The 19926-nt window shown below is 39.3% G+C and overlaps 2 protein-coding genes across 2 annotated transcripts; both read left to right on the top strand.

Moving 5' to 3' along the window:
• Window positions 1–3016: 3016 nt before the first annotated feature.
• On the top strand, window positions 3017–10747 carry LOC310727467 (uncharacterized protein). Its single transcript, XM_083543984.1, has 6 exons — window positions 3017–3196; window positions 9031–9147; window positions 9248–9511; window positions 9740–9903; window positions 10243–10379; window positions 10522–10747. The coding sequence occupies exons 1-6, from the start codon at window positions 3133–3135 to the stop codon at window positions 10703–10705; spliced, it is 930 nt and encodes a 309-aa protein (XP_083400110.1). The 5' UTR covers window positions 3017–3132; the 3' UTR covers window positions 10706–10747.
• A 1317-nt stretch (window positions 10748–12064) lies between these two features.
• On the top strand, window positions 12065–18151 carry LOC310727466 (uncharacterized protein). The gene is made up of 6 exons (XM_083543983.1): window positions 12065–12244; window positions 15292–15408; window positions 15680–15943; window positions 16028–16191; window positions 17188–17324; window positions 17467–18151. Exons 1-6 carry the CDS (start codon window positions 12151–12153, stop codon window positions 17618–17620), a joined length of 930 nt encoding a protein of 309 aa, XP_083400109.1. The 5' UTR covers window positions 12065–12150; the 3' UTR covers window positions 17621–18151.
• Window positions 18152–19926: the final 1775 nt, after the last annotated feature.

Genomic DNA, 19926 nt, shown 5'->3' with positions numbered 1-19926 from the left:
CATTAGGCAACAGATAATCGACAGTATTTTCCACATCCCCCCCCCTCCTTACAATTTTTTCAACAACCCCCACACCCAATCACAAAAAAAAAAAAAAAAACACAGTTATGACATTACAAACAATGAGGAAATACTGAACAACATTGTTAGCCCTTTGCACCTGACGGCATTACCTGTTACAATGCGCACAAGCCTTCCAACTTAGTTTGGGGGAAGTGCTACACCCTTTCCAAAATATGAGATCATTGGAGTCCATACTAAATAGAAAAGTTTGGTGGATCCTCTAAGAGAGTATTTGATTTTTTCCAATTCCAAAAATAGCATAAAATCTTTAAGCCAGAGTGAGACTAAAGGTGGTTTACTTGATTTCCAATCAAGTAATATTCTTCTCCGAGCCAGAAGACACGCAAAAGCACAAGCATCTTGACACTTCCTGGGCATGAATGTACCTTGCTCAGGTACTCCAAAAATTGGCATTTCAAAACTAGGCTTTATATCCCTAATATACGCCTCAGACAGGATTTTAAATATAGTTGTCCAGAAATCAACCAGTCTGGGGCCAAAACATATGAGCCAAATCTGCCCCAGCAGAGCGACAACGCTCACACACGTCAGTTACATTGGTGTAACTGACGTGTGTGAGCGTCAGTTACATTGGTGTATATCTTGGACAGTTTAACCTTGCTGTAATGGAGTCTGTGAAGGACCTTAAACTGAATCAAGCCTAAACGAGTGCAGGAGGTCGTCCCATTCACCCTAAATAATGCATTTTTCCAGGTTTCCTCTGATATGTCCATGTCTAGTATGTCCGTCTTTTGGCATCGTCGGGCGTTAAAAATCACCCGTTGGAAGTTTTTTTCTCCCGAAGCCATGCAGCTCAGAACACAGGTGAGGTGCGTTTTTTCGTTTCCGTTCAGAAATTTCATTGGTTTAATGTTATGGGGTTGTAAGACTTTTGCTTGATCCTTACCAAAAGGTCAGCCCTCCCCGAAAACACAGCATGGATGCCCGAGAGTGCAGTGTGTGTGCCCTGTAGGTGCCCGAGGCAACAAGAACATCAAATGAGAACTCTTTACAACACACCAAGTTTCCGCCAGGACTCACAAAAGGGGACCAAGACCCCACAACACCCCTCTCGAGAGCCAAAATTTTATCTCAAATACAGTAGGCTCCGTGGAGAGCTACCCTTGGTCTTCAAACACCACATCTCCATACAAATGGTAGATCTGCAGACAAATGTCTGACCCCTCTACCCCTCCTTTTCTTGTTACATTCTCAACACAGGACATTCTACAGCACAATCATAAGGTCAAATCACATGTAAATAACGACGGAAAATGTTCATGTTTCATTACATTACAAAGGTTTTATCGTGACTGGTACACAGGTCCCATTCCCACAGCAATAAAACAAATAATAAAAAAGGTTTAATAGAGTTAAGAGAACATAACTCTATGCAAGGGGCGTGTGCCCCACTACAAATGTATACAGGTGAGGTGCCTCCCACAGGTCTGTAAGAACCAATCAATGCAAAATCCCATTGATAAATAATGTTTACATAATGTTTATTCTATCTGGGTATTTAAGGAGAACTGACCAACATTTCAGGGAATCTGTAAACAGATCTCCCGCACAATCATCTTTTACCAGGTATGAAAGGTTTTATATTTCCTGTTTAAATGTAAATACTATTGGTTTGTATTTGTGTTATATTTAAATTGAACTATGAATTGGCTTTGAATTGTGATTTTCTTACCTGGTTAATAAATTATGTTTGATTTTATTCTGTGTTGCTTGGTAAATGTTGACACTGCAAGTAATAACGTTGCATCCGTAGTTACCGTGAGGACTGTTAGATCCCAGTTAGATAGTGAATAATACATCAGCTGAGAATTTGAGAGATACGACTAGCACTTGGCGTTAGTTTAAGTGTACTTAAAAGCGTGGAGGCTAACAATATTTATTTCCGTTTAAAGTAACATTTATCACTCTAAATAGGGTCAGCCTCAACCTCTGATTATTTCAATATTATTCTATTCATTACCTTTGGTTAGAAATAATTATTGTAATAATTAAGTGTCACTTCTAAGGGGACTAAATAAAGTATGTTTAAAGTTAAGCACGCAGAGAGCGGCCGCTTGAGCGTATAGTCCAACCTCTGGCAGCGACCAATACTGATTCGCTTATATTCGTTGACCAGTATATTAATTATAAGGCCCATACTAGGATCATGTGCGACTATGAGAACCGAAATGAACGAGTGTAATACCAGAGCTTAATCAGAATAACTAAACAAACATCCATCCAAATTATACTATTAGTAAAATAACAACCTATGTAAATATTAATTATGTTTAATAATAAGATAAGAGGTTAATAACCAAAATGAAGAAATGCATAAATCCATATCTTATTATCTAATGTGAAAGGAAAGACTAAAACGCGCGAGAATCCTTTGCCACGCCTCTGGTGACTGCCATTGGACCAGTGGGTGGTTTGCACCTTACAGGGTTTAGTTTTTTGGCTTGAAGTTTGTGAAACCGGGAAAAACCCAGGAAAAATTTATAAATTATCCGCTTCGTTGTTTAAGCCGCGGGGTTCAAAACGTGGGAAAAAAGTAGCGGCTTATAGTCCAAAAAATACGGTAGTTCAGAAGAAAATCCAGTTTTGACCCAGTTAAATTCTGTTTCTGTTCCGTACATAAACCAACAAACATGTTCTCTCACAATCACCTGTCAGTAAGTTAAAATACATTCTTTGCACAAATATAAGGAAAGCCCAATTGTTAAATGAATGAAAAGTTTAATGATGATGATAATTTGTAAAGAATAATTGTACTATATAAATATCCATGATTTTTCCAATTTGTCTTTTTAAATAACCAATAGCCTGTTGTTTGTCTCATTAAAAAAATTATTTATATGTTATTATTCGAAAGATTGGCTTTTCTCGCACGTTAGGTTTGACCAGTTTATTATTAACTCTGACAGAAAATTCTATGCCATTTGCTTCCTCATCACGCCAACATGAATAACTGCATCAACTGAGGATCCACCCATGTTCAAAAGCAAATCGTTTCAGTGACACTATCAGACCACATAACTAAAATTGTGTTTTTACAAAGTGGAAATTATGTTGAGCTCTGATGAATTTGAAATTCAAGATGATGGAGATGTTTATCCTCTAACTCCAAGGAGTAAGTAAATGAATGTCTATCAAACATTATGGAATGTGTTCAGTTTATTATTTAGTGTGTTATTTTAGTGTTAAATAAACTTTAAGGATTAAATTGTTTTAGTTTATTTAATAGTACTTTTAATTAGTTCTGGTCAGCAATTTATTTATCTGTAAAACAAGCCATAAGATTTTGATTGATATATAGACCATGCTTTTTCTTCAATTAGTCATGAATTACAGGAAATATGAATTGCATCTGTATTCAGTGTATCCAGAAAGTACTCACCCACCAATGATTATTAAGTAATAACTTATTTAGATGTCCTCAGAATATATTTTTTAAATAAAACTATTTAAACTAACTATTAACTATTAACTATTAAAAATATTTACCTCTCTTCTGCCAATTTAAAATATGACCTAAATTTATTAACTGCGCAATAAATTAATAAATCAGATCAGTCCTGTGGTGAATTTCCATCTGTAATAAATAAATAAAATAAATTGCTCTATCTGTTCTGTTCTGTGAGTTCCAACATAAAGTTGTTAAAAAGAAACAAGACAGAAATAGTTTATAAAACCTTAGTGTAGGACCTTCTTAAGAGCACTGTGAAATCAATCATAACAAAACGGACAAAAAAAAAATGGTATAACCCAGACTAACATGAGCAGGCCATACTGAATGCAAGTGTAAGAGAAGTGTCAAAACAGTCCAACTGCAATACTACATGGTTACAGAGCTCAGTGATTCTATGTAATCAGAACATCACAGATCCAACATGTGTGGGAAAGGAGGACACTTCTGAGTTTCAAGATTGCTTTACTGTGAAATGTTTTCAGGAAACTGAGGGCATGAGACAGCAAGACATCTCACATGACATGCTTGTGCATAAAAACAACTGAACAGATACAACATATAGGACAGCAACGTAGGGATAGAATTCATGGTGGGAGAAAAGGTGTTGCTAAGTCTGAATGCATGTAGAATATGCAGTGCATATAGAGTAGCACTGTATTAGAGAGGATAAAGCAAATAAAAGGAGTTAAATAAAATGAATTGAGTAGTGAAAGTAGAGTCATGAAGTAATCTAAGATTTTTAGAGAACGACCATTTTAGAGAATCTGAGAACTTCTGAATAAAATATTTTGTGAACCATTAATCCTAAAAACTTGCCAAAAAACTGAATACAGCCCAACCCAGGTAATACCATTTCTGTGATCAGGCAGGTTGTTGGTAGCATCATGCTGTAGGGTTACTTTTCACCAGAAGGAACTGGAAAACTTGCCAATGTAAGCAAATTGTTGAGGGCAACCAGCTCTGTCAGCCATACAGCTGTATTCGAACAATAATCCAAACCCAGAACAAAAACTAATTACTAATGAATGGCTTTAAATAAAAGGAAGGTTTATGTTTTAGAAATTCAAGTCAGACTTAAGATTTAAATTCAATTGGAAAAGAAAAAAAAAACATGCAGAACTCAGTGACACAGTGAGAAAAATCAAATCTATAATTGGAGCAAATTCAGTCAATGGGGTAAAGTTTTTATATTTTTATTTGAAAATAATTCTGAGAAAATCTCTTCTACTTGTATCGAGAATTGCATAAAAAAAATGCTGATTTTTGTTACATCTGATTTTGCAATACATAAAAAATAAAAATAATTTTTGGGAGGAAGTGATTCATTTCTGGTGGCACTGTGCAAAAAGACTTTTATATCTCACTTCTCAAATCAAGTTAAACTGGTGTGCTCTGTTTTTTTGTGTAGTAATTGCAGACTAATTAACCCCTGAAATATCGACTTTAATATATAAAACCACTTTAAAGACATTTTAAATGCCAAAGCATTAAATACCATTTCATATCATATTTATAATACAGTAAAGAATAGCTGTTGTTCGGCAGATATGGAGGCGGAAGCCGGAATAGAAGCACGCGTGTTTATTTAACAAAAAGGCAGAGCCAACACAAAATACCCGCATAGATCGGGATAATCCGGCAAAAGGCAGTCCAGTAATAATGTCCACGGTGCGTTATGGAGGAAGCGCGGCGCGGAGGCAGCGACGGAGAAGCGTCGGTAGTCCGAGGTGCGCTGGGGAAGGTAAACGCAGCTGTGGAGTGAGCGAGAAGTCCGGGAGGAGAACGTATGTAGCGGGAGCAGCATACATACAAACACATACCACCATGAACCTACAATAACGGACAGGGAGTGTGGGTGAATGTGGGGTTTTTATAGGAGCTGGGGATGAGCGAGTGAAACGAGTCACAGGTGTTCCCTATGAAGCCCGATTGCGAGCAGCTCCATGCGGGTGGGGCACGCACGGCAGAAGGAGCGAGGTGCTTTGGGGAAACCCGAAGTTTGACAGCCGCCGAAGGGGGCGTGGCAGGGGAATTCCCCCAGGGGCGGCACCTGACGCCACGAACCCACAGCACGCCCGGTGGGCCAGGGCACCACCAATCTCCCAGGGTCGAAGGGGACCCGGCCGGAACCGCCACGGAGCCAGGAACAGCCAGGAAGGGTCTGAGGCAAAGAGACCACCCCTGCGGAGAGCCGGAACGGGACAACAACCCCAGCGGGGTCCCGGAACGGAGCACAGCCCAACTTAAAGGCAGGAGCACAGCCCAGTGGAGGCAGGAAGCGGAGAGATGCCCACCACGGAGGCCTGGAACTGAGAGACAGTCCTGGCGATGACCCAGGGCTGGGCGGAGTCCTCGGTGGAGGCCTGGAGCTCGGAGATGGCCACCGCGGAGACCCGGAACGGGATGACGCCCTCAGCGGAGACCTGGTGCGGAGCGACGACGTCGGCAGAGGCCGGAGGCGGAGCAACGGTTCCGGTTATGGATCGGAACCCAGCAGCGCCCCTCGTAAAGTCTAGAGGCCGAGTACCGTCCACGGCGGAGCGCAGTGGCCGAGAGACGCCCTTCACGGAGACCTGAAGTGGAGCGATGCCCAAGGCAGAGACCGGGAATGGAGCCACGCCCTCAGCGGAGACTGGCAGCTAAGCGACTCCCTCTGTGGTGGTCTGGAGCTGAGAGGTGGTCACCCTGGAGACCTGGAAAGGCGTGACGTCCCTGGCGACGACCTGAGGCTGAGCGATGACCACCCCGGCGACCTGGAACGGATCGAAGTTACCCAGGAAGGTCTGGAATGGAGCCTCATCACTCACAGGGACCTGGAGTGGAGAGACAACCCTGGTGACTACAGGGCAGAGCTCTTAACGGGGCTTACCGGCTGGAAGACCCTCTGGATGGAGACCGGAGATGGAGCGACGCCCCTGACTGAGCACAGAGGCTGAGTGATGACCTCGGCAGGGTTCATCGGTGCGACGTCACCCTCCAGGGAGCTCAGGGGCGAAGTGTCACCGTCCAGGGAGCTTGGAGGCAGGATGTCGCCGTGAGAGGGGTCCTGAGGCGAGCCATCACCGAGGGAGGAGCTCATGAGCGAGACGTCGCCGTCTGAGTGCTTGTGGGGCGAGCAGTCACCTTCTGGGAGACTGTGGGGCGAGCAGTCACCTTCAGACGAAGCCAGGGGCAGCGGTTCGACTTCCCTTTTGCAGTCCCAGAGTCGAGTTGAGAGCTCTGGGGATCCCTTGGGTGAAGCGGAGCTCTGTGGTGTGGCGTCGCCTTCAGGGAGACTGTGGGGCGAGCTGCCGCCTTCAGTGGAGCCTGGGGGCAACGGGTCCACTTCCCTTTCACGGTCTCGGATGTGAGTTGAGTGCTCCAGGAACCCATTGGGTGAGGAAGTGCTCTCGGGGATGCGCTGGCGCTGAGCCGAGCTCTCCTTGGGACCCTGGAGCGGAACCGAGCTCACCTGGAAACCTTGGAGCGAAGCGGAACTCTCCCGGAAGTCCTGGGACGGAACCGAGCTCTCCTCAGGAATCGGGAGCGAAGCCGAGCTTTACTCGGGAACCGGGAGCGAAGAGGAGCTCTCATCAGGGACCTGGAGCGGAGAGGAGCACTCATCAGTGACCTGGAGCGGAGAAGAGCTCTCCTGGAGACCCTGGAGCCTAGAGAAGCTCGTCTGGAGGTCCTGGAGCAGAGAGGAGCTCGCCTGGAGGTCCTGGGATGAAGCCGAGCTCGCCTGGAGGTCCTGGAGCGGAGAGGAGCTCGCCTGGAGGTCCTGGGACAAAGCCGAGCTCCTTTCAGGACTCTGGAGCGGAACAGAGCTCTCGGGCCGCTCTGATGCGGAACAGAGCTCTCGGAGCTGCTCTGGAACTGAGAAGAGCTCTCAGGGCCGCTCTGGAACTGAGAAGAGCTCTCGGGGCCGCTCTGGAACTGAGAAGAGCTTTTGGGGGCTGCTCTGGAACTGAGAAGAGCTTTTGGGGGCCGCTCTGGAACTGAGAAGAGCTCTCGGGGCCGCTCTGGAACCGAGAAGAACTCTCGGGGCCGCTCTGGAACCGAGAAGAGCTCTCGGGGCCGCTCTGGAACCGAGAAGAACTCTCGGGGCCGCTCTGGATGCTCAGGAACTGAGAGAAGCTCTCCTTGGAGACCTGGAGCGTGGCGGAGCCTTCCCGGAGGTTTTGGAGCAGGGAGGAGAGCTCCTGGAGGTCCTGTAGCGGGACAGAGCCATCCTGGATGGCCTGGAGTAGGGTGGATATACCCTGGAGAACCTGAGGTGGAGCGGAGCTCTCCTGGAGGGCCTGCAGCAGGGCGGAGATCTCCTGAAAACTCTGGTGTGGAACAGCGCTCTCGGGAGCGGGGGAGAGGAGATGGAGATCAGCCGTGATCATCCCGAGTTCTTTGGTGAGCAGCTGCAGGAACCGGGCGCACGAGCCGAATTCACCTCCAGTCGCGTCCCACAACTCACTGGCAAGAGAGAGAGTTTCCCCAGTCAGTAAAGAGATGTAAAACGTGATCTTCGCTCCTTCCTTCAGGAAGCTGGACGGGTACGCCTCCATATAACTTTTCACACTCCGTAAAAATACGCTCCACTCAGCCCTGTTGCCGGAGAAGCGAGCCGGGAGTCCAGTGACGTCATCGAGGGGGTGTGGTGCTGCAGAGCATGATTGAGAAACGGCTGTGGGCTTCCGGGTTTTCCCCGAGGCGGAGCTTGGCTGCCGCTTGATCGCCGCCGAGCGAACCCAACCTCCGAGGCGTTAATCCGATCATGTCCCCCTTTTTTTCTTTTTCTTTTTTGTCCTTTTTTTCCTTTTTCAGGGGTCCGTTATTCTGTTGTGCGGCGGATATGGAGGCGGAAGCCAGAATAGAAGCACGCGTGTTTATTTAACAAAAAGGCAGAGCCAACACAAAATACCTGCATAGATCGGGATAATCCGGCAAAAGGCAGTCCAGTAATAATGTCCACGGTGCGTTATGGAGGAAGCGCGGCACGGAGGCAGCGACGGAGAAGCGTTGGTAGTCCGAGGTGCGCTGGGGAAGGTAAACGTAGCTGTGGAGTGAGCGAGAAGTCCGGGAGGAGAACGTATGTAGCGGGAGCAGCATACATACAAACACATACCACCATGAACCTACAATAACAGACCGGGAGTGTGGGTGAGTGTGGGTGTTTTTATAGGAGCTGGGGATGAGCGAGTGAAACGAGTCACAGGTGTTCCCCATGAAGCCCGATTGCGAGCAGCGAGCTGGCGGGGCACGTACGGGAGAAGGAGCGAGGTGCTTTGGGGAAACCCGAAGTTTGACAGCCGCCGAAGGGGGCATGGCAGGGGAATTCCTGACAATAGCACAGTCACACAATTGGAGAACATAAACACATTTTACATTATGAATTTGTGACATGAATCAAGATTTGTTTGATGGGGTGTTAAAAGCAGTAGTTTTAAACAAGTAACTCTAAAACCCTTACATTGTTTTTAGCACACAATGCTGACTTTGATTGTTTTACTTTTTTTTTCCAGTGATCAGGTTTAATATCAGAGATGAACTGAGATTTAGGCCCTCTCGACTGGCAGCTATATTTCTTGGAGTCCTAAGTGCTGTATTTCTTTTTGTTATAATAGGACTGAGTGCTTACAGTGAGTATATATATTGAAATGCTAAATATATATTATTAAACAATATATAAAAAAGACTTGATATAAGCTGAGCTAAAAGACATTCTTGCTATTTTCACAGTTAACAAGGTGACTGACAAACATGACATCTTGTCTCTCAACTCATCAATCATCAGCTCTCAACTTGCTCAGCTGCAGTCAGACAACAGAAACCTGACTGAGTCTAAAAATGCACTACAGAACAAGCATGATGAAGATGTAAAGCTGATCAAATCACTGCAGATAAATATGAGCAAAGAGACAAACTTGAAGAATGAGCTAAACTCACAAAAACAGAAATTAGAAGACGATAAAAGAAAACTGCAGTCTCAACTTTTACATCTTGGTAACTTTTTTTTCCTCCATATTCTTTTTTATTTTAGCAAAAAAATATCTGCAATAACCAAAATTAATCTTTCCTCATTAAGTGATTATATATACAGAATTTCACATACTGCTTCATACAGATAGAATACATTTATACAGCTGCAAACATTAGCTGTGATTTTCTTTTACTATTTGGCTTGAGGTAAAATGTTTTTTCAATAATACATATTCTATTATTTTTCAACAGAACAAAACTGTGGTAAGTGCTTGCCCAACTGGTTGCTTATGAACAGCACATGCTTTTACTTTGCTGTTTCTGCATCGACTCAACGCAAAAGCTGGAATGCAAGCAGGAATGAGTGCAAGAAAGAAGGAGCTGACTTAGTCGTCATAGACTCAAAGGAGAAACAGGTCAAATGTAAACCTTTGTGTGTATTTATTACAAATATCTCAGTTCATTTCTGAAATTTAAATAGACATTTTCCTTTTTTAATTATAGTCTTTAGTAGCAATTATTTATTTGAATGATATGGCTAAGAATTCACTACAAAAAGCTAAATAAATCCTTAGATTCAAATGTCTTCATACTTTTGTGACTGCAATGTTAAAATGTTAAATAAACCTCAATCTAACCTGCTAAAGTGCTCTTTCTTTTTGCAGTTGCTGCATATAATATCTAACACAGCCCTTCTCAAGGCACATTAAAAATCACAATCAATTCTTATATTTAATATCCACTTATCTGTATAGGAATTCATTGTTAAGAGCTTAAACACTCTTCGGTACAATCTACGATTCAGTTATAATAATGGGTTTTGGATCGGACTGAAGGACGACCATACAGAAGGGATCTGGAAATGGCTGAATGAGACCACACTGACCGAAGGGTACCCAATTTCGTTTTTTATATTGCAGTAGGAGATACAAATTATTTTATTTTTGGCTAGTACTATACTTTTACACCTAACACCTGCAGCATTTTTTAAAGAAATTTTACAATATATATGTAAAAAGTACATCTTTGTATAGGTACTGGATGGACGGGGAGCCTAATGATGACAAGGCCATGGAAGATTGTGCAGGTGTGTATCCTACTGATAATCCGATGAAGTCCTGGAATGATGCACCATGTTCATATCCACTAAAATGGATCTGTGAGAAGGAAATAGATAACACACTTCCATTTGTGCCCAGCAATTACAGTATGAGTTAATCAAAAATGATTTAAAATATTTTCATCATTATTGCTACATAAGACATCATAAATAAACAAAAGGTTCAACACAAATCACAGAACTACACAAAATTACCTGGGACATGACATAAAGTGCACATGTTTGATATTTAGTGCAAAAGAAACAGTAAGATGGTACACGCTGTGGCACTGCAGCACCAACCAGTACAGAAGATATATAAGAAGATATGTGGAAAATAATAGTCCATTTGTGCAAAACAGCAATTATTGCTATACTTGTTGTATACTTTTTGTATTATCTTCTTTCACTTTGTACTGCACATTGAATATAGAATATCAATAAAGATCTGTACTTGACCATGTTCAAGAGAGAAAATAAAATATCCTTGCACAGTGCTAATATTTGCAATTCTGGGTGATGCTGATCTATCTATCTATCTATCTATCTATCTATCTATCTATCTATCTATCTATCTATCTATCTATCTATCTATCTATCTATCTATCTATCTATATATATTAATTTTATATATTTATATACTATATATATTCAGTTCAATACATTGAAAAATCTTCCTATAGCATGACAGCTTGACACACTCTTGACATCAGAAGAGCTGGTTTCTCCAGACATTCAGCTGAAATACTTTACCATGCCTCGAGTAAAATTTGCCAATAGTGTTCTTCTCTAGTTTTTTTTTCTAGCTTGTTATCCAGTTCATCCCAGTGTAGTTCAATACGATTTAGGTGCGGTGACATGGCAGGATACATTTTGTGATACACTCCAACTAAATATTTGCTCTCTAAATAATGTTTACAGAGTTTGAACATATGCTTGTTTTGTCATATGGTGAAGTTTGTTCCAGAATTGCATGGTGTTGAAGTATGGAATGGTAGCCATGTTGGTTCAGTTTTTCCTTTCACCTGAAATAAATCTCATTTCTCATTATTATGCATTCCTTCTTCCAAAACAACCCTAAACCATTAATCTGTTTATATTTGACGGTTACAGCTTCTAAAAATGGAATAAATCAAAAAACCTGAAAAAATAATACATTTTACAAGGTGAAATATTTGTTTTGTGCAATTATGACATTCTGGATGCAGTAGAGTATGTAAACACAACTATTATCAGCAGCTGGTTAAAGTGCAGGGTGCAGTAGTCAAGTGTATTCACACTCTCTCTAATGCTCCTAAATGTTCAGCAGAAATGCAAATCTTACAATTTGCCAATTATTCATATGATTTAAATGTTATTTTATTTCAATTAACAGAACATTCTGTGCCCAATACTTCCTCATCACAACAAACATGAATCACTGCCAAGTCTGAAAGTCCACCCACAATAAACATTAAATGAGTGCAGTGACACTGGCAGGACAAACAGTTTACACAAAGTAAAGAGTAAAGACCAAAGAAACATGAATCACTGTAATGAGAGCTATGTGAAATAAGTGACAACTATGGTGGATTCGGTAAACCAAGGAAAGGGGACATACAATGAATTCGAACCTCAAGAAGATTTCACTGGAGATGCTCATCCTCTATATTCAAAAAGTAAGTAAATATTTGTATATCAAACATTGTTAGGGTCACTATATTAATTAGCATATTTTATGGATTTTGAGAGGTAAATGGGTTTACCCATACAGAAATCTGATATATAGCTATATATGCAAAGCGCATATATTGCATACATGCTCATGTTTGGATTACAGTCATAGAAATATATATCAGCTTCTTGTACATATATACCACATATACTTACAAATATTACAAAAATGCTGTTTATATATACAGTGAGGAAAATAAGTATTTGAACACCCTGCTATTTTGCAAGTTCTCCCATTTAGAAATCATGGAGGAGTCTGAAATTGTCATCGTAGGTGCATGTCCACTGTAAGAGACATAATCTAAAAAAAAAAAAATCCAGAAATCACAATGTATGATTTTTAAACTATTTATTTGTATGATACAGCTGCAAATAAGTATTTGAACACCTGTCTATCAGCTAGAATTCTGACCCTCAAAGACCTGTTAGTCTGCCTTTAAAATGTCCACCTCCACTACATTTATTATCCTAAATTAGATGCACCTGTTTGAGGTCGTTTGCTGCATAAAGACACCTGTCCACCCCATACAATCAGTAAGAATCCAACTACTAACATGGCCAAGACCAAAGAGCTGTCCAAAGACACTAGAGACAAAATTGTACACCTCCACAAGGCTGGAAAGGGCTACGGGGAAATTGCCAAGCAGCTTGGTGAAAAAAGGTTCACTGTTGGAGCAATCATTAGAAAATGGAAGAAGCTAAACATGACTGTCAATCTCCCTCGTACTGGGGCTCCATGCAAGATCTCACCTCGTGGGGTCTCAATGATCCTAAGGAAAGTGAGAAATCAGCCCACAAACTACACGGGAGGTGCTGGTCAATGACCTGAAAAGAGCTGGGACCACCGTTTCCAAGGTTACTGTTGGTAATACACTAAGACGTCATGGTTTGAAATCATGCATGGCACGGAAGGTTCCCCTGCTTAAACCAGCACATGTCCAGGCACGTCTTAAGTTTGCCAGTGACCATTTGGATGATCCAGAGGAGTCATGGGAGAAAGTTATGTGGTCAGATGAGACCAAAATAGAACTTTTGGGTCATAATTCCACTAAACGTGTTTGGAGGAAGAAGAATGATGAGTACCATTCCAAGAACACCATCCCCACTGTGAAGCATGGGGGTGGTAGCATCATGCTTTGAGGGTGTTTTTCTGCACATGGGACAGGGCGACTGCACTGTATTAAGGAGAGGATGACCGGGGCCATGTATTGCGAGATTTTGGGGAACAACCTCCTTCCCTCAGTTAGAGCATTGAAGATGGGTCGAGGCTGGGTCTTCCAACATGACAATGACCCGAAGCACACAGCCAGGATAACCAAGGAGTGGCTCTGTAAGAAGCATATCAAGGTTCTGGCATGGCCTAGCCAGTCTCCAGACCTAAACCCAATAGAGAATCTTTGGAGGGAGCTCAAACGCCGTGTTTTTCAGCGACAGGCCAGAAACCTGACTGATCTAGAGAAGATCTGTGTGGAGGAGTGGGCCAAAATCCCTCCTGCAGTGTGTGCAAACCTGGTGAACATCTACAGGAAACGTTTGACCTCTGTAATTGCAAACAAAGGCTACTGTACCAAATATTAACATTGACTTTCTCAGGTGTTCAAATACTTATTTGCAGCTGTATCATACAAATAAATAGTTATAAAATCATACATTGTAATTTCTGAATTTTTTTTTTAGATTATGTCTCTCACAGTGGATATATATATATATATATATATATATATATATATATATATATATATATATATAAAACACTTTTTTTGCCAAATACACATATATGCATATATAATACATGTTAATATATGGGTAAAGGATGTTTAACCTTGTATTTATAATACACACAAACACACATACATTGTGCTTGTGTAATACATAAAACGTACTCTTTTCCAATAACCTATTATTGCTTACTTTATATAACTACCTTCCATTTCCTTATTTCTATTAAATAAATGGTCAAAAACGTTTCATTTTCAAAACAATTTACTTTTGGTTTACGATTGCTTTTGGAGTAAAAAAGCAAGCAGCATGACATAATGCAGTACTTAAATTAAAGCAATTGTTTGAAACCTGTGTGCCAATAAGTAACAGGGATCAACAAGGAATCAAATCTGATATTAAACATAATGTAACATACCAATAACATTGCAATATTAAACAATATTTTCACATTTTCAAATATTGCATGGTATAGTAATCAATTTGCACTTTCTCCTGATCTGGATCTCTGAAAGATTACAATTAGATAATAGTTAGATTCTTTTGTATTGAAAAATGCATGGAAATGCATGTTTCACTTCATGTACACAATTAGTTTTAACATGAAATCTTTTGATGTAGATAAGTTTCATATAAAGTCGACTATGTGTGTTAGTCCAACGTTTTGACATGTGTGCACAGGACATTTCTAGCAGAGTAAAATGAACATCAAGATGCATGTGCATGTAGTGAGTTGACAGTATGTCTTATAAAGATAAAACTATCTACTCTAAATATATATATTTATATACTTTTTTTTTTATTTCTAGGGCAGGAAATAGTTAATTACCCCATAACAGTAGTCATGGCAAAACTAAGATATTAATTGAATAGGAAGAATTCCTTTCCCACTTGCCGCCATTAGAGTGTTTTGCTTTGTTTTTTGTTTTGTTTGATTTTGTTTTTTTGCAACTGTAAGCAAATCAGGTACAGTATAGTGAATGTAATTTGATCGGGTTGGTTTCGGATCCATTACATTCATTTTATGAAAGAGAACAATTTTTGGAACAATAATAATTTTAAAGCATTTATATATAAATATATTTAAATTAAATTATTTCGTTCCCAAAAAATGTATATTAACTATTATTTTATATACATGTTTATATATACATATATAGCCATATATCAGATTTCTGTATAGGTAGGCCAGGAACAGTTACTCTCAAACCCTTACACTGTTTTTAATACACAATGCTGACTGTTGATTTGATTGACTTACTTTTTTTTCCAGTGACCAGGTTTACTGTTAGAGATGAACTGAGATCTAGGCCCTACCGACTATCAGCTATAGTTCTTGGAGTCCTAAGTGCTGTATTTCTTTTTGTTATAATAGGACTGAGTGCCTATAGTGAGTATATATTAAAAAGCTAAATACATGTTTATTGTTAAACAAATTACATAACCCATACTTAATATACGCTTAATATTAAGATGTGTATATATATATATATATATATATATATATATATATATATATATATATATATATATATATATATATATATTTATATATATTATTATTATTATTATATACATTATATATATAAGATTAATATAAATAAATTAACACTTAATATACGCTAAGCTGAAGGAAGACAACATTGTTGCTATTTTCACAGTTAACAAGGTGACTGACAAACATGACATCTTGTCTCTCAACTCATCAATCATCAGCTCTCAACTTGCTCGGCTGCAGTCAGACCACAAAAGCCTGACTGAGTCTAAAAATGCACTTCAGAACAAGCATGATGAAGATGTAAAGCTGATCAAATCACTGCAGATAAATATGCGCAGAGAGACAAACTCGAAGAATGAGCTAAACTCACAAAAACAGAAATTAGAAGAAGATAAAAGAAAACTGCAGTCTCAACTTTTACATCTTGGTAAGTCTTGAAATAAACGTTTTGGAGTAAACGTTTTAACTTGATGTATTTTTCTAATTTTCATGATCCAATATTTTTCAACAGAAGAAAACTGTGGTAAGTGCTTACCCAACTGGGTGCTGATGAACAGCACATGCTTTTACTTTGCTGTTTCTGCATCGACTCAACGCAAAGGCTGGAACGGGGGCAGGGATGACTGCAAGAAAAAAGGAGCTGACTTAGTTGTCATAGACTCAAAGGAGAAACAGGTCAAGTATAAACCTTCACCCTCATATTATATGATTTATGGTTTATTTTTAAATTCTCTTCTTAAACATTTGTGGTTGCAAGTAGCATGTAATGGAAAAAACAATTGCACTATAAGTAGATGTTGGACAGCTGAACATCACTTGTGGCCCTTTCACAAACTGTTGCCACATCGTTGAAAACACAATGCCTTTGTATTCTTTAACATTGAGCGGGTCCAATTCATGTTTCACTATGACAGTGCCACAAGTTGAACACATGGTTTGTCAAGGTTGCAGTGCAAGAACAGGAGTGTCCAGCACGAAGGCCTGACCTTAATCCAACTAAACATTTTTGGGATGAACTGGAACTGTAATAAACCCTAAATGTGCTTACCCAAAATCAGTAGATTCATTTACCAACACTCTTGTGTCCAAATATACACAAATCCCACAGCTACATTACAAGGTCTGCTGAAAGGCCTTCCCCAAAGAGTGGGGGGTTATTATAACAACAAAAGGCGGATCATGTCTGTTTTAACACAGATAATTTTTGAATAGGATATTCAACGACAGGTTGAGGTGTGTTAGTCAGGTTTCTGCAAACCTTGTTTTTATTTTACCGATATAATAATTATTTTTAATGATAAAAGAAAAAGTTAATCTTGTTCACTTCTGCTCTGCACATCGACAAGACCAATTAATATTTGCTTCTCCTGCATCGTTTTGATATGATGCTAGAGTGTTTTTTTAAATAAAGTTGTTTGAGGTCTTGGTGAAATGATGTGATGAAGTACATTAACCTCCTCCTTCAGTGTTACAGATTTACAAAGCCAAAGTATTTAATAGAATTTAACAAGCATAAATCATGTGAAGATAAAATGTTATAAGTTCGTAGGTAAGGATTTTGTATTGGGGGACTGTTTTCTTTGGGTTTTTTTTTTTCTTTCCTAGACAGAAGTTGGAACAAGTCAAAAGCAAATAAGAATTTTAACATTTAATTTTCACCCTCCTGTTTAGGAGTTCATCGTAGAGAGTTTAAAAGCTCTTCGCTACAACCTACCATTCAGTTATTATAATGGATTTTGGATAGGACTGAAAGACGAACATGCAGAAGGGAACTGGAAATGGCTAAATAATAACACACTGACAGAAAGGTACTTCAATTTCAGTACATTTGTTATTGCAGTATTAGGTACAAACGATCTCATTGATGTCTTGTACTCTCCCAATTAACAGCATCAGTTAAATGTATTTTATTATATGAAGGTAAAAGAAGTAAAGTGCATGTTTGTATAGGTACTGGATGGACGGGGAGCCAAATGATGACTTGGGTATAGAGGATTGTGCCGCGGTGTATCCTACTAATAATCCAATGAAGTCCTGGAATGATGCACCATGTTCACACCCACTAAAATGGATCTGTGAGAAGGAAATAGATGAAACACCCTAGGATCTTCAATTAACCACCATTATCATGTTTGCCCATTGTTGTGAGCTAATAATTCATAGAAAAACATTTCTTTTACACAATCTCTCTGGCTCTCTCTCTCTGTCTATATATCTCTCTTTCTCTGTCTTGTGTTCTCTCTCTTTCTTTCTCTCTCTCTCTCTCTCTCTCTCTCTCTCTCTCTCTCTCTCTCTCTCTCTCTCTCTCGCTCTTTCTCTCTCAAACACTCATACACACACTCACGCACACATACTCATACACACTGAGTTTACACGAGTGATCGTTAATGCTAGTACACAAAGCTACATTGTATACTCTACTTGACAAAAAACAGGGCATGAAAAAGTACCATGTAGAAATAGGATGTTATTTTCTATGAAACAGGAAAAAAAATGCTGCCAAGTAGTTAGCAAGCTGCTAGGTATGACATAATTTAAAGCAAATTGATAATACACGTTTTCAGGAAATTATCTTTAAAGAGCGTGTTTGCACTTGTTGCCAATAGATTTTGTTAATAATAAATAATTTACTCTATTCTGCTTGATTTTTTTGGCTATTCACAGTGGTTGTTTCCATTTAGGAACTGAAAAATATCTATGATTATATGATATAATATTATGAAAATATAATATGAATAATAATAATAATCCAGCGTTCTATAATGTTTTCATGTTCAAAAAACATCCAATTTAAAAATATATATTTTATTTACACTTTGCATTTAATGCTAAACACAAGTTTACATTTATATAATATTTTCAACAAAACTGCAGTCCAATTCTTTTTCACTCAATATAGATTTTGCTAGTTAAAAACTTCAATTACTCCCTGTGATTTATTCTATTTATTTAAATATTTCCTGAAACAATTAAAATCTTTGATGTCTCTACAAAACATGAATCTGATAACCGGAGTCGTAGCCCATCCACCTAAATATAGGGCATGTTATTCCTTCTGGGATGCTTTTCTGTGGTTTTCATCAAATTTGTAAAGTGGTTATTCGAGTTACTGTAGACTTCCAGGCAGCTTGAATGAGCCGACCTTTAACAAGGTCTTTCTGTCTTCAGAACTGTGAAAATCAGAGGAAATCAGAAATACAAAAACCAGCACAAATTCATAAACATACATTCATTCACACATTTATTTCCTCATCATGATATTTAATACAAACATTAACTGAAGGTCATGACCTCCTATCTGTTACAGGGCTGACAGGTGATTGGCTGGTTGTATAATAAATGGGCAGGCATTTAGGGGGTTGCAATAAACTGTATAGCAAATGTATCTTTAAAATGTATTGTGTCAAAAAAGTAACATGCTGAATGCTGTAACACAAAGAGGTGTCCAAAACTATTATATGAAAACACCTGCAATGAGAATAAAAGATGAATTGTGCTTACCTTATCTGACTGTTCAGAGAAAGGAAAGCAGCTGTTTGCAACGTCACTGTCATTTAAAGCAAATAACAATTTCGTTATTTTAAATGATCTGTGGAGAACATTTGTGCTCCCTGAGCTCTCATATGCAAATTGGAACATTTATTATAGAACCAATTTATTTTTATGGAATGAAGATTTATTGTACTCTTGAGCAAACCATAAACCATAGTTGTTCCACAGTCAAAACCTTATAACATTGTTACAAAAAGATTAAAAATTCTTTGTTCTGAATGTGCATTCCCTGTGAAAGAAGTCAATTTTACTGAATGTACTTACTATTATCTATTATGCTGCTTTACATTTCCAAAAATAAAACCATGCACCACATGACCAACACTGACCAATGCACATTATGGGTCACTAAATACAGAAATTTTCATTTTTGTTTTCTTTTTCCAAAACTACAAAACTTTACTGTTATCAGCAAACATTGCAGTGTTTACAGCTAATGACATTCCACATAGTGAAAGGGAGTAAGGGTAATAATTAATTACATATTGGTGTGATGTGGTCCAGTGAACAAAAGAAGAAGGTTGTCATCAAGAACCTGTAAAGAACTCCTTCCCATAGTTATATATGAAAATAAAATCATGGCCTTGATTGTGCTGACATGCTGCCTTTGCATACCTTCATCATTCTGGTCAGCAGGTTGCTGTTAAATGCAAAAGCTGATGCTAGAGTCGAGTCAGTAATATCCTAAATAAAAAAGATATAACAAAGCAAAGAGCTAGTTTAATAATCTAACAATTTTCTATAGACTTAACCAAAATCTTAATATGAGCTTTATGTGGGTTTTTATATGAATCTGGGATTATCTGGCTATGATGAAGTCAAAGGCACCACTACAGCATGTCCAATATAAACCTGTAC

The sequence above is a fragment of the Silurus aristotelis genome (assembly GCF_946808225.1).
Source record: "Silurus aristotelis genome assembly, chromosome: 6".
NCBI classification, from domain to species: domain Eukaryota; kingdom Metazoa; phylum Chordata; class Actinopteri; order Siluriformes; family Siluridae; genus Silurus; species Silurus aristotelis.
This window is presented reverse-complemented; position numbering and strand designations above follow the sequence as displayed.

Bases quoted from the DNA above. Each gene is read 5' to 3' on its own strand.
- LOC310727467 (XM_083543984.1), top strand. From the start codon at position 3,133: ATGTTGAGCTCTGATGAATTTGAAATTCAAGATGATGGAGATGTTTAT. The intron at 9,512-9,739 runs GTAACTTTTTTT...ATTTTTCAACAG, and splicing joins GTCTCAACTTTTACATCTTG to AACAAAACTGTGGTAAGTGC. The intron at 10,380-10,521 runs GTACCCAATTTC...ATCTTTGTATAG, and splicing joins GAGACCACACTGACCGAAGG to GTACTGGATGGACGGGGAGC.
- LOC310727466 (XM_083543983.1), top strand. From the start codon at position 12,151: ATGGTGGATTCGGTAAACCAAGGAAAGGGGACATACAATGAATTCGAA. The intron at 15,944-16,027 runs GTAAGTCTTGAA...ATTTTTCAACAG, and splicing joins GTCTCAACTTTTACATCTTG to AAGAAAACTGTGGTAAGTGC. The intron at 17,325-17,466 runs GTACTTCAATTT...ATGTTTGTATAG, and splicing joins AATAACACACTGACAGAAAG to GTACTGGATGGACGGGGAGC.